This window comes from Hyperolius riggenbachi, chromosome 1 (genome assembly GCF_040937935.1).
Source record: "Hyperolius riggenbachi isolate aHypRig1 chromosome 1, aHypRig1.pri, whole genome shotgun sequence".
NCBI lineage: Eukaryota > Metazoa > Chordata > Amphibia > Anura > Hyperoliidae > Hyperolius > Hyperolius riggenbachi.
In genome coordinates, this window is record NC_090646.1 from 393219017 (window position 1) to 393234536 (window position 15520).

Here is a 15520-nt window from a genome sequence, read left to right on the forward strand (position 1 = left end):
GGAGGGGGTTGTTCCCCACTTTCTTGTTTATCATTACATCTGAAGATACTGACACCTGATAAACATCTGCCAGAAGTTGCATTGGCAGGTGTTTATTTTTATTATGGAAGCATAACTTGGAGCAGAAATGAGAATACAAATGAAAACATGGACCGTAAACTGCTTGTACACAATCATGTCTGTTGGAAGCTTTATATTAACAGGATTCAAGTTATTTAGGATTTGTAAAAACACCTACATTTTCTATTTAAAGCCCAATCCCCCCTTTCCACTACAATAGCAGCCAGTTAAATCATTAAGTATAAGCTACACTTGATATGTATTCTGTCCCCTTATATTAAAGTGTCATATTTACTTATGCTAGGCTGGTGATCTCCTCATTGCTGCATAAGCTAGTTTCCGCAAACAATTCAATAAGCTGCTGTACACTAGTGCATAGTACATTTGAGATCCTGTATTTAAAACAGCATAATGATAAGATGTTTTCAGATCTTGCACATTTAATGCCAAAATAAGTTTCATCAAATGTGATCTATGATTAAAGCGGACCCAAACCAAACATTTTTTTAATTCAAAATATTTAGTTGCACCATTGTGACACATACAAAGATAAATAATCACTCCTTCAAGCCTATGAGCATTTCAGTGCATGCTTTTCACCCTTCTCTTTTCATAACTAGGGTTATACAGGTGTCAGCCATTAGCAATTCCTCCTTTGCTGGACACCATCTACTCCACCAGTTTGCCGGATTATTTGCCGGCAATATGAAAGGAAGGGAGGGGTTTCTCCAATAAATGTAAAATATTTTATATTTGTCATCATGCAGCTGAAAAAAGGCTGCTATTTATTATTATAACTTAGAAAATAGATTTTATTTCTGAAATCTTGTATTTTTAGTTTGGGTCCACTTTAAGTAGCATAAGCTGTGAAACATGTCAGGCACAATAGAGCAAACTGGACATATCTGCTGAACTATAGCTTTATGAGACCTGCTGTTTATTATGTTCTGATTCAAGTGCCACCTTGCACAGACTTTTTCCTGTTTGCATTGCCTTTCAATAGGGTACAATATGAGGCAGATTGTAACTGTTAAAGCTTAAAGTTTAGAGGAAGTAACTTGCCACAATGCTGTTTATAATACTCATTGTCAGCTTTGAAAAGAACACATATCTATTACTGTCTAACCTGAATTTATTAAAAGGTCACACAGGCTGAGGGCATTGGAGCAGACTGCCTTTTTGTTTGGCTGCCTTATCAGATTTCTTTCTGTCACATGTAGAATACATTCATATTATATGATGTGTACAATATATAGAATAAGTCAGCCAGAAGTACCAGGTATTCACGTGCTCCACTGATCAGTGTTTACTGGCAGGTTCATTTAAAGCCCATCTAAACCAAAGATTTACAAAAAGGGCTAGCACTGACTAGTTCACCACTGCCCTGCTAATTTCACTCCCACTATTAACCTTAAGCCATGCGGTATGTGGCTTCATCCCTCCTTCAGGCACCCATATTATTTCCAGAGCTAAGACCCCTATGTAGTTGCAGTGTTTTTTATTTCTTCAAGTGTAGGAGGTGCCCAAATACATACTATACTGTGTGCTTAGTCAGGTACATGATATAAATAAGAAGGTACTGCAATCTTTAAGAATTTCAAAGTTACTTACTGGCAGCAAAGACATTATTGAAATCACCAACACATAATATTTTGCAAGTTCTGCCCACTGCTGCAGGCAACTGTGCTAAACAGGAAGGAGGAAGGGGCACTTATGCTGTTTGATGCACCTAGTAGCACTGTAGAAGTGGGCAGGACCCACAAAACACATTGTATTGGTGCTTTCAATAAAGCTTTTGTTGCCAAAAGGTATTTTTATTGTTAATTCCCAAGGAGTGAGCACCTCCTTTTTACACCTTGAACCTGATTAAGCAGTAGTAAGCATTTTTGGGCCACCTCCTACACTTGAACAGTTCGATTTTTTAGTTCCCTGGCTAAAAATGACATGTGGCCATTGGCCAACTTTATTTTTGGGACCTTATTTTTTAAGGGAGTCAAACAAAAAAAAACTACTAAAGATCTGAGTATAGACCATTGAATAAAAGTCTCTACAAGGGAACAAAGTCGTCACCCAAGCGGTTTGAATGCTATATAGAGTAGTTTTTTTTTAATAGCTGGTATCCACAAATTCGAAAAGCTACTCTTGGTTGCCCCTTGTTTTTTTTTTTCCAGTTACCTTGTTACCTTTCCTGAGATACATGCAGACTAAAAATAAGATAGTCCAGCGGTTCTAGCGCAAATAAAGTATTTCTAGGTATCACATGCACTGCTTACTGGTAGTCCATGAGAGCTAAAACCTGCAGCATTTAGGTAGCAGTGTGTCAGGCTTAACCTGGAAGGGGAAAAAACCCACATACCTCACAAATTATGGTAATGAAGAACTGTAAGCAATGCATGGCAGTGCTAAACTAGTCAGCGCTAACACTGCTGTTTTTGTGAGCTTCTTTAAGGCATGGATGGGCTTTGAAGTAGATGTGTAGATAGTTATACTTCTATTAAGCATCTTACTGGTATTTGGAGATTAGCCACACTTACCCCACACATCAGTATGACCAACTGAAGGTCTAGGTATCATGTGACTGAAGCCTATGTAAATAGTAACACAATTTGCACACTGACTTCGAGGGTTTCCAGAGCACGCAAAGAGGGTGAACATAAAGGCATAACACTTTATGGCACCTTCTGTAATCTAGCCCTGTTCAATGTATTTTTAATACATGAAGGTGAACTTCACATTCTCCATCTCCATAAAATCCACCAACACAAATTAAAGTCTGGCAATAAGAATGTAAAATGTCAAATCAGACTATGCAGAGAGCACATAATTTCAGGCTACATTAAGCAACTCAAGCTTGAAGTTATTCCAATAAGTAAACAAGACCTGCGCCCATTTTCCTATTCTTTCTTCACAGTAGAGTACTGACATATGCAATAGCACCAGGTGGACTATAGCCTTCCTAACTACACTGCGAGAGAGGAAGAGGCAAAGTAGTAGCAAAGGTAAGAGAAACATCATTTTGTAAGAACATGTAGAAATGGATAGACAACTAGGCACTCTAAAGACACTAGGGGCTTTTATTGAACTAACATTGTCCTCTGCGCATTTAATCACACTAATTTTAGTCTAATAATCACTCATTTTTCTAGCTTATAATACTTTCCTGTACATTTTTTTAGACAATCTCTAAATTAAACTATCACCCACGTTCACCAATCTTCATTAAAATCCACAGTAAGAAGTAAAAAGTGTTCTAGAGAAAATAGAAAGAGGTCATTCAATATTAGTACAAAAGTGAATTAAAAATAGTAGAAATTAATCTATTGAACCCTGAATTCCAGTGATGCTATGTAGCAAATGTTTTGGACATGATACTGTATACTCATTTGCAGTGGTACTGAATAGGCCATCCACAAAGTCATGTAAAATAGATTCTCCAGCCACACCATCCATAGAGTCATGTGAGCAGCACTGGTGGATGCGGGAAGATATCCAGGAATGGAAGAAGCTGTCTGCTTTGTAGTCCAATATGAGAGTCACATGTTTCACTCCGCTGCAGATGAAGCACATGTGACCGTAAAGGTCATGCCCTTGATCTTCATACTTTACTGGCACATCCGCACTGTCATTTCTTTCTGTAAATTAAATAAAAAACAGTTCAGTGTGGTGAGAATACAGCAAGGCATTGTGAAAGATTGTTGATGACAGTTTCCTAACAAGCAGGGCCCAAATGAGTCATAATATACAGCTGGAACTGTGCTGGTATATCCAGCAGAGCAAGCCTTGCTTCACACTATATGAGAGCAGTACCACAGCTGTACTGTACATATACTCTGTATCGCTCTAGGCTGTGCTGTGGTTTGCTGTAGAGTCTCCTGACAGTCAAGAGCAGGTTTTTGCCAATCATCAAATGAATGGCAATGCAATCTGCTTTCCAGAAAATCCATACTGGTTGACTTTGTTCACGGTGAGCCACAATAGCAAAACCACAATACAAACAAAAAAAACATATGTGTGAACATGCCCATAGGAAGAATGGGACCTATATCTACATGGATGTTTGTCTGGCTCCACCGTGGTTCACGGTGATAAAATGCGGGGCAGTGGACCTACTGTGAACCAAGCCTAAATATGACAGGACTGTCAGAATGTAAATCCAAATCACTATTTCATAGCTTATGCAATCAACTCTGATATATTCAATTAATCAGTTAAATAGTTAGTTATGTTGACAAAAGACATCTGTCCATCGAGTGCAGCCAGAAAATATGGTACTGTACAACACTATGGTCTTGTTTCACCAAACAGTGGGTACTAATGCTCCCAATACCAGCCACATTGGTACACTGTACAACATACAAGCAACAGCATCGGTTTAATTATAATGCACTGTGCACTACACTACATAAAAACATGGTTTCAGGATCCAAGTGACACCATATGCATATATATCAGTGGACAATATGGTGGCTAAGTGGCTGTCAATCTTTCCTTGGAATCCCCGGATTGCATCCCAGCCATGACTATCTGCATGTATGTGACTATGTCGAGCCCCTCTCAAGGACAGTTTTAGACTTGGATGTACAGTGAGCTCTGTGAAGCACTTAGGAAAATGTGACTAATAATAATTCTAGTAATAGCACTGCTATTATAGACTGGAAAGTGTGTGTTTCTGCGCAAACGAACAAACATATTTACCAAAATACTGTTCACATCATCAGTAATAAGACCTTTCTGACAAGAACCGTATAAATCATATAACTATAAAAAACATCTCACTGTTTACAAACTCAATATGAACATGCTAGTTAAATAAGATTCAGTCCCAGTGCATGTGAGCCTTCTCAGGACATTCTGAAGAAAAAACACTAGGTGGCAGCAAAAGAACTATGGAATGTACTGTATATCAGACATACCGAAGAGGGATCACAGCTTTACACTTTTTGAATATTTAATAGCTACATGTCTTTAGCTGTTTTCCCATGTTTTATTTTTTTTTTGACCTTGTATGAATGTTACAATACAAAAATTGCTCATGGACACATCATTAAAATGTACAGGTAGGTCAGCAAAAATGCAGGATGGACCTGCCTAATGTGTAACAGAAAAAAGCAAGAAAACAGAATATAAAGGGTACTTTATACTTGACTTCCAATCTCCCCCGACATTCCCAGCAATTGTGCAGATATTCTTCTTTCTACCTCTATGAAACACTGAATCAGAACGTGTGTGCTGATTGGGTTCTTAATCCATTGGCTGCGTGTGTTTTTAAGGTGTGTAAATCCAAAAGTCAATATATTAGCATAACAGACAAGAAAGGGGATGGCTATTTAACCACTTCACCCCAAAGCGGTTTTTACCCTAACAGACAAGAGCGATTTTCACCTGTCAGTGCTCATCTCTTTCATTTGCCAATAGCTTAATCACTACTAAGCACAATGAAATGATCTATATCTTGTTTTTTTCACCACCAACTGGGCTTTTTAGGGTTGATATTTGTTTTCAGTAATTACATTATTTTCTATGCATTTTAAAGGGAAAAACAAAGAAAAAATGAAAAAAAAGACACTATGGCCTCAATTCACTAAGCTTTATCAAACACTTTTTTAAATGTTGATAATTTACCTCATGGGTAAAAGCTAATTTTGAATTCACTAAGGTGTTAGATATTTATCGAATGTTTTATTGATAAAATGTTCAATAAATCTTTAACACCTTAGTGAATTCAAAATTAGATTTTACCATGAAGTAAATTATCAAACGTTTGATAAAGTGTTTGATAAAGCGTAGTGAATTGAGGCCTATTTCTCCAATTTCATCCCTTATAGTTTTAATATAAACACTGCTACTGTGCATAAAACCCACACATTTTATCTGCCCATTTGTCCTGGTTATTACAAGATTTGAATTATGTCCCTAGTGCAAAGTATGGTGACAATATAGTATTTGGAAATAAAGGTGTAGTTTTTTCTTTGGTGGGTTTTTTCCCCACTATTTTCAAGTGCACGTGCACAGGAATGAACGCACGGGTGCACACGCACAGCGGCAGCAGCACTGTCTGACTTATAAAAACGTCCTGGAGCCATTAAGAGGCTCTAGCAGGGCGTTTTTATAAGTCAGCTTGTCATTAAGTGGTTAAGGGGCCCATACACCTAACGATTTTACTGCCGATATACAGCAGATTCGATCACTGTGATCGAATCTGCTGTGAAATCGTTGCGCAAAGACTGACAGAACTATCGATTTCCATCTGAAATCAATCGTTCCCGTCAATCCGTCCGTGCGGAAGATTATTCTCGATCGCCGGCGGGTCGGAAGTGCGTCGATATCGGCGTTCAAATGCCCGACGAAATACAGCTGCAATACATTACCTGCTCCGCCAGCGTGGCTTCCCCGGTCCCCGCTGTCTTCTTCTCCGCGCTGGTCTCCGGGTCCGGCAGGCTTCACTTCTTCCTGTCCCAGCAGGAAGTTTAAACATTAAAGGGCGCTCTACTGTTTAAACGTCCCCCAGACAGGAAGAAGTGAAGCCTGCCGGACCCAGAGACCAGCGCGGAGTAGAAGACAGGGGAGACCGGGGGAGTCGCACCGGCGGAGCAGCGGCAGCACCACCACAGATTGTGATCGGTTTCATGTTGAAATCAATTCACAATCTGTTTGCAGTAAAGGCAGCCATACGATCCCTCTCTGATCAGATTTGATCAGAGAGGGATCTATCTGTTGGTCGATCTGATGGCAAATCGACCAGTGTATGGCTACCTTTAATCTACCATATTCTGTTCATATCAAGCTACCTTTACATCACTTCACCTACATTTTGATTATCAGAGTGAAATGTAGGCAGCTACAGCTGCGTACAGACTCTAATCCCACAGCCATTGGGGTAGGGCAATCATTTAGTGATTTGACTTAATACTATAGGCCCTGAAAAGAATGGTTATTTATTACTTTGGAACACAACAATAGAAATCATCAGAAAAACTGAAGTTAGTTGGTCACTTTGTCTCCAAGCAGGGCTGAGCCTGGACACTACAGATGCTTCTACATGTATGTAGTAGAACAGCTTAATGCTACCATAAATGGTTGAACTAGGTGGTTGCTAACTGAAATCTGTATGAAACTTTAGGGCCTGAGCCCACTAACGCAGTTGAACGCAGTTGTGTCCGCTCTTCAGAAACACATCAATGTTACAGATGCTGAAAAACGGACACAACTGCGTACAACTGCGTTAGTGGGCTCAGGCCCTAACCACTTAAGGACCTCAGTGTTAAACCCCCCTAGTGACCATGCCATTTTTACAGAAATAGGCCACTGCAGCTTTAAGGCCTAACTGCAGGCGCTACAACTCAGCACACAAGTGATTCCCCTTCCCCCCTTCTCCCCACCAACAGAGCTTTCTGTTGGTGGAGTCAGATCGCCCCCAGGTGTGTTTATTTATTTTTTATATTTATTGTATTTTATTAAATTAAATTTCCCTATTTTTTTAATGATTTTAATATCCCTCCCTCCCCCCGTCTGCCTATCACAACGATCGGTTGTGATAGGCTGAAGCCTATCAACGCGGATCGCTTCCGTGTCACCCAGGGGGACAGACGGGTCACACGGCTGTCCCCAGTATAGCGCTGTACAGACTTATTAGACAGCGATTTCGTCATCTAACAGTCTCTAAACGGCGATCGCCGCTGGGAGCCATGAGAGAAAAAAGTTAGGCATCGCTGGGGGCATTGGTTAGGGATTGCTGGGGGCTCTGTACAATGTACAATAGTAGAATATCAGTCATTTTACCAGTATTCTACTAGCAGCTATTTCCAGCATACAAAATTTCCCTGGCACCCATTTTTCATGTACGCAACTAAACTGATAAAGTCAAAGTCATTACATTTCTGCTTGCCCTGCTTTGCAAAATACATTGGGCTTAATTCACTAAACATAAATAGCAGGAGTAACCTGCTGTTACTCTCGCTATTTAACACTGTGCACCTTAATGCACGCTATGCGCGCTATTGGCAGCATAGCATGCATTATTCCCTCTTGTCAGAATAACGCTTACTATGCCCAGCATAGCGAGCGCTTTTAGCCAAGGCTGTGTATTACCTGTAACGGGCGCACTGATCATCCAGTACGGGACCCCATCGAGTCCAGTAACATCAAAGTGATCCTGGCACTCTGATTGACCCAATATACTTCCTGTCAAGTGACATCACTTGACAGGCAGTCTATTGGGCCAATCAGAATGCCAAACCCTGCTGACTAGAGGGCAGGGCCGGGCCGAGGCATAGGCTGGAGAGGCTCCAGCCTCAGGGCGCAGTGTAGGAGGGGGCGCAGAATTCATTCAGCTGTCATTCCTAATTGTGTTTGAAGCACAAAGAAATAAGAAAAGGGGATACATAGCAGTGACTGGAAGCCATATAACTAGATATTAAGGTGTTGAGGAGGTTGTGGGCCCTGTGGTGCCTCTTAGTCTAATAGCAATCAGTGTGTGACGGCTGGGGTGGGAGGGATGGAGGGGCGCACTTTGATGTCTCAGCCTTGGGTGCTGGAGGACCTTGTCCCGGCTCTGCTAGAGGGGAGTGGGAAACTGGTAGGTGGGGCTAACTGGTGGGGTGGGAAACAATGCTGACTGGTTGGGTAGGAGGGTGGGAAACAATGCTGACTGGTGGGGTGGGAGGGTGGGAAACAATGCTGACTGGTGGGGTGGGAGGGTGGGAAACATTGCTGACTGGTGGGGTGGGAGGGTGGGAAACAATGCTGACTGGTGGGGTGGGAGGGTGGGAAACAATGCTGACTGGTGGGGCGGGAGGGTGGGAAACAATGCTGACTGGTGGGGCGGGAGGGTGGGAAACAATGCTGACTGGTGGGGCGGGAGGGTGGGAAACAATGCTGACTGGTGGGGTGGGAGGGTGGGAAACAATGCTGACTGGTGGGGTGGGAAACAATGCTGACTGGTGGGGTGGGAGGGTGGGAAACAATGCTGACTGGTGTGGTGGGAAATAATGCTGACTGGTGGGGTGAGAGGGTGGGAAATAATGCTGACTGGTGGGGTGGGAGGGTGGGAAATAATGCTGACTGGTGGGGTGGGAGGGTGGGAAACAATGCTGACTGGTGGGGTGGGAGGGTGGGAAACAATGCTGACTGGTGGGGTGGGAGGGTGGGAAACAATGCTGACTGGTGGGGTGGGAGGGTGGGAAACAATGCTGACTGGTGGGGTGGGAGGGTGGGAAAAAATGCTGACTGGTGGGGTGGGAGGGTGGGAAAAAATGCTGACTGGTGGGGTGGGAGGGTGGAAAACACTGCTGACTGGTGGGGTGGGAGGGTGGGAAAAAATGCTGACTGGTGGGGTGGAAGGGTGGGAAACAATGCTGACTGGTGGGGAGGGAGCGTGGGAAACAATGCTGACTGGTGGGGTGGGAAACAATGCTGACTGGTGGGGTGGGAGGGTGGGAAACAATGCTGACTGGTGGGGTGGGAGGGTGGGAAACAATGCTGACTGGTGGGGTGGGAGGGTGGGAAACAATGCTGACTGGTGGGGTGGGAGGGTGGGAAACAATGCTGACTGGTGGGGTGGGAGGGTGGGAAACAATGCTGACTGGTGGGGTGGGAGGGTGGGAAACAATGCTGACTGGTGGGGTGGGAAATACTGCTGACTGGTGGGGTGGGAGGGTGGGAAATACTGCTGACTGGTGGGGTGGGAGGGTGGGAAATACTGCTGACTGGTGGGGTGGGAGGGTGGGAAATACTGCTGACTGGTGGGGTGGGAGGGTGGGAAATACTGCTGACTGGTGGGGTGGGAGGGTGGGAAATACTGCTGACTGGTGGGGTGGGAGGGTGGGAAATACTGCTGACTGGTGGGGTGGGAGGGTGGGAAATACTGCTGACTGGTGGGGTGGGAGGGTGGGAAATACTGCTGACTGGTGGGGTGGGAGATACTGCTGACTGGTGGGGTGGGAGGGTGGTAAATACTGCTCACTGGTGGGGTGGGAGGGTGGTAAACACTGCTGACTGGTGGGGTGGGAAACACTGCTGACTGGTGGGGTGGGAAACACTGCTGACTGGTGGGGTGGGAAACACTGCTGACTGGTGGGGTGGGAAACACTGCTGACTGGTGGGGTGGGAAACACTGCTGACTGGTGGGGTGGGAAACACTGCTGACTGGTGGGGTGGGAAACACTGCTGACTGGTGGGGTGGGAAGCACTGCTGACTGGTGGGGTGGGAAGCACTGCTGACTGGTGGGGTGGGAGGGTGGGTGGAAACACTGCTGACTGGTGGGGTGGGAGGGTGGGTGGAAACACTGCTGACTGGTGGGGTGGGAGGGTGGGTGGAAACACTGCTGACTGGTGGGGTGGGTGGAAACACTGCTGACTGGTGGGGTGGGAGGGTAGGCAACACTGCTGACTGGTGGGGTGGGAGGGTAGGCAAAACTGCTGACTGGTGGGGTGGGAGGGTAGGCAAAACTGCTGACTGGTGGGGTGGGAGGGTAGGCAACACTGCTGACTGGAGGGGTGGGAGGGTGGGCAACACTGCTGACTGGTGGGGTGGGAGGGTAGGCAACACTGCTGACTGGTGGGGTGGGAGGGTGGGCAACACTGCTGACTGGTGGGGTGGGAGGGTGGGAAATACTGCTGACTGGTGGGGTGGGAGGGTGGGAAACACTGCTGACTGGTGGGGTGGGAGGGTGGGAAATACTGCTGACTGGTGGGGTGGGAGGGTGGGAAATACTGCTGACTGGTGGGGTGGGAGGGTGGGCAACACTGCTGGCTGGTGGGCTGGGCAACACTGCTGGCTGGTGGGCTGGGCAACACTGCTGGCTGGTGGGCTGGGCAACACTGCTGGCTGGTGGGCTGGGCAACACTGCTGGCTGGTGGGCTGGGCAACACTGCTGGCTGGTGGGCTGGGCAACACTGCTGGCTGGTGGGCTGGGCAACACTGCTGGCTGGTGGGCTGGGCAACACTGCTGGCTGGTGGGCTGGGCAACACTGCTGGCTGGTGGGCTGGGCAACACTGCTGGCTGGTGGGCTGGGCAACACAGCTGGCTGGTGGGCTGGGCAACACCGCTGGCTGGTGGGCTGGGCAACACCGCTGGCTGGTGGGCTGGGCAACACCGCTGGCTGGTGGGCTGGGCAACACCGCTGGCTGGTGGGCTGGGCAACACCGCTGGCTGGTGGGCTGGGCAACACCGCTGGCTGGTGGGCTGGGCAACACCGCTGGCTGGTGGGCTGGGCAACACCGCTGGCTGGTGGGCTGGGCAACACCGCTGGCTGGTGGGCTGGGCAACACCGCTGGCTGGTGGGCTGGGCAACACTGCTGGCTGGTGGGCTAGGTAACACTTCTGGCTAGTAAAGTGGGAGGGTGGGAAACACTGCTGAGTGGGAGGGTGGGAAAAACTGCTGACTGGTGGGCTGGGAGGGTGAGCAACATTGCTGGCTGATGGGGTGGATGGGTGAGCAACACTGCTGGCTGGTGGGAGGGTGGACTACATAGCTGGAGGGAGGGTGGACTACATAGCTGGAGGGAGGGTGGACTACATAGCTGGCTGGCGGGTGGATGGGAGGGAGAGTAGGCTACACAGCTGGCTGGTGGGAGGGTGTGTGGGCGGGCAGGCTACACAGTTGGCTGGTGGGAGGATGTGTAGGTAGGCAGGTTACACAGCTGGAACAATATCAAACATGCAAAACAATGGGTTTTTTTGAACCAGAGTTCTTGTAGTTTATTCTTTCTTTAACAATCTCTCCAAATAGTGGACACTCATGTGAGTGTGCAAATATCGCCGCTGAGTGCAGTCTCCATTTGAAACTCCAGATCATGGTGGTATCTTTCGCTATTCTACAGATGTTTGTAAACGATGTGCCTCTGAGGAAGCGGCTTTTGGTCATGAAACACGTGTCAGGCAGTCTTTGTATGTGAAGTGGAAGTCTGGCCTTTGTGCCCCTGTATTTTTGTCCACGATTTTGAGAGATTGTTAAAGAAAGAATAAACTACAAGAACTCTGGATCAAAAAAACCCCCATTGTTTTGCATGTTTGATATTGTTCCAATTTGATAGAGGTGAACCACACTACGAAGTTTTTATCTTGTTTATGATATTAGGTTACACAGCTGGCTGGTGGGAGGGTTCCAGGGTAGGCATGCTACACTGCTGGCTGGTGGGAGGTGCATGAGTAGGCAGGCTACAGAGCTGGCTGTTGGGAGGGTGGGTAGGCTACACAACTGGCTGGTGGGAGGGTAGGTAGGTGGCTGGTTGGAGGTGGGTAGGTAGGCGACTGTTGGGAGGGTAGGTAGGGAGGCTAAAAAGCTGGCTGGTGGGAGGGTGGGTAGGCTAAACAGCCGGTAGGTAGGTGGCTGGTGGGAGGGTAGGTAGGTAAGCTACACAGCTGGCTGGTGGGAGGAGGATGGGTAGGTTGGTGGCTGATGGGAGGGTATGTAGGCTACATGGATGGCTGGTGGGAATGCTACACAGCTGGCTGGTAAGAGGGTGGGTGGGTGGGTAGGTAGGTGGCTGCTGGGAGAGTAGGTAGGTAGGCAGGCTACATAGCTGGATGTTGAGAGGGTAGATAGGTAGGTGGCTGGGTAGGTAGGTAGCAAAGCAGGCTGGTGGGAGGGTGGGTAGGCTACACAGCTGGCTGGTGGGATGATGAATAGGTAGGTGGCTGGTGGGAGGGTAGGTAGGCTACACAGCTGGCTGGTGGGAGGGTGGATAGGCTACACAGCTGGCTGGTGAGAAGGTGGATAGGTAGGTGGCTGCAGGGAGGGTAGGTAGGTAGGTTATAAAGCTGGCTGGTGGGAGGGTGGGTAGGCTACACAGCTGGCTGGTGGAAGGGTGGGTAGGTAGGTGGCTGGTCAGAGGGTAGGTAGGTGGGCTACAAAGCCAGCTTGTGGGAGGGTGGGTAGGCTACACAGCTGGCTGGTAGGAGAGTGGGTAGGTAGGTGGTTACTTAGCTAGGCTACCCCTGCCAGCTGGTTAGACACCCGGGCCAATGTGTTGCTGAAGGCTGAGTAGGGCAGAGGGGAGCCAACTTCTACCCTCCTTTCCTCACCTTGGGCCCCCCCTCCTGTCCTGCCGTTACAAGTGCAGTGGAAGACACATCTGAACACTCACCTCCCCATGCTCCGGTCTCCAGCAGACGCTTGTGCTCCAGGTCCACGCTGCCTCCTCTGCAATGCCACTCATGCAGAATCAGGAAGTAGTGTGAGTGGCATTTCAGAAGAGACAGTGTGGACCTGGAGATCTAGCAACTGCTAGAGCCCGGAGCTGTATCTTGCGCCACGCTTGTAGCCGCATGACGGGAGTGGAGTCCCAAGGTGAGGGAGGGAGGATGAAGTCGGGCTTCCCTCCCTGTAGCCTTCTGCAACATTTTGGACCAGGGCCGCCTCTGCTCCTTGCTGACCATTTGGGGCACTTGTGATGGGCACTCTGTGCCCTGACAACTGGGGCACAGTGGGTGGAGATTTGGGAGCAGTGCCCCGGATCTAAGCCCCTAGCAACACACCCGGCTTTATTTATTTATTGTATTTATAAAGCGCCAACTTATTACGCAGCGCTGGACATTCGTTTTGGTTACAGACAATATTTAGGGGTGACATACTGCAAAATGACAATACAGGAATACAGGAAAGACCAGATCATGCAGCACAGTATGAGTACAAGGTAATGCTTAGTCACTGGATGGGAGCATGGAGATTAGGCAAGTTAGGTTCACTCAGATGCATAGCATGGGTGCACAGTAATGGAGGTGCATGATCAGGTAGGACACAAAAGGAGGAGGACCCTGCCCAAAGGCTTACAATCTAGAGGGAGGCTTTCAGTACTTTAGTTTAGACCACTGGTCCAGAACGAGTATGCAAATCAGATGTTCTGATTCCAATCTGACTACCCTGTCTGTATACGTTTCAGTTGTGGAACTCAGACACTAGTGAAACCAAAAGGTCAGCAGGACAACCAGGCAACTGGCATTGTTTAAAGGAAATAAATATTGCAGCTTCCATATCCATTTCATTGCAGTAACTTTAAAGCCGGGTTTACACGGCACGATGTGTCTTTTCAATCGAGCCGCATCTGACAGGTCCGATCTCGTTGTGGCCGATTCCCCACGAGCGAACAATAGCCAGGAATCGAGCGGAAGATAAGCGGCGCCGGCGGGGACGAGGGGGGATCGAATCCAACATACACGGGGACAAGCAGGGACGCGGCAGGTAAGCGCGGGGATGCAGCAGAGTCGATCCGGCGGCTAATCGAGCCGCCGGATCGCTCCGTGTAGACCCGGCTTAACTGATGTGGTTGTATGTGTTCTGTGACCAGACCAAAATAATCTGGAAGGAAAAAGCATTATGCTTACACCCTAAGGAACCAACATCCCTGTATTTACCTGAACCTCCAACATTCCTCCCTAAACTATCCAACCCTACAGGATGAGCTACACTAATACATCACCTCAGTCAGAAAATGCACAGCCTGACAGAAAACACCACATCTCTGTCCCAGCCTGCACTAAAGGCTCATACACACGCTTAACAAATGTCTTTTAAATGCACGATTATCAAACAACTTGAATAAGTTGGACAACTTTTATCAAGACGACGTTAGAAGGCGTTATCACTGATAAGAGGTGACCTGTTGGATTGACTTGGGCTGTGTCTTATCAGTCGTTAGTCGCCTCTTATCAGTGATAACGCCTTGTCTCGACAAAAGTTGTCCAACTTCTTCAAGGTGTTTGATAATCGTGCATTTAAAAGACTTTTGTTGAGCGTGTGTATGTGGGTTAAGCCCACACATCTTAAATCCCCCTATGTCATTCATATGTCATTTTCGCAATAATATGTAATTCATACAACCATTCACCATTTAGAACAATCCCGCCAATAGTTAGATTTATGATAACAACCCTCCTGGCTGAGCACAAGCAAGACAGAGAACTCAGATCTGATTCCAGGCATGGATCCAGAGGATTTCACAATGTAACATGTGTACTGAACCTAATGGAATTTATTAGATAGGCAACATCTCTGTTGTAAACGCATGCATTCCTGCAACAATGAATCAAACACACTCAAACAGAGGTTTATGGTTTAATTGGCAGGATATTTTACATCTCACCTGCTAATAGCGTGTCCATGTATGACGTACATATACGTTCCTTACCTAAGCAATATCCACCCAGATATTGATTAGCTGGAACCTTCCGCCTACAACATTCTTTCTACATTTTACTGTTCAACATTCACTCTCTTGTAGTTAAAACATTAATACTGCCATACATTATCCCTAACAAATGTTCAGTGTGTGGCGTAGTGTGCATCTGAATGTCTGTAATCATGTCATGCACTACACCCACACGTTACAGAAGCTCCACATCTCTTCCAGCCAGCCCATTCTGCATGCTGCTTTTTATTCCTCATTAAATTGACTGATAGAAGCCCAATAGTTCTGAAGTCGGCTGTGCAGTTTTAGAGCTCTCTTTGATCTCCAGTTTCT

General features: G+C 46.8%; 2 protein-coding genes across 2 annotated transcripts in view; both read right to left on the reverse strand.

Annotated features, from left to right (window-relative positions):
* LOC137521082 (RNA exonuclease 1 homolog) overlaps nucleotides 1–3627 on the reverse strand; it is a 142963-nt gene extending 139336 nt beyond the window's left edge. The window contains exon 1 of the mRNA XM_068239893.1: nucleotides 3456–3627. Within this exon, the coding sequence (XP_068095994.1) occupies nucleotides 3456–3627 (172 nt within the window). The remainder of the gene's footprint in view (nucleotides 1–3455) is intronic.
* The window catches only part of MOB3B (MOB kinase activator 3B), a 109746-nt gene continuing 97340 nt past the window's right edge, over nucleotides 3115–15520 (reverse strand). The window contains exon 4 of the mRNA XM_068234589.1: nucleotides 3115–3692. Coding sequence (XP_068090690.1) covers nucleotides 3663–3692 — 30 coding nt within the window. The 3' untranslated portion in view covers nucleotides 3115–3662. The remainder of the gene's footprint in view (nucleotides 3693–15520) is intronic.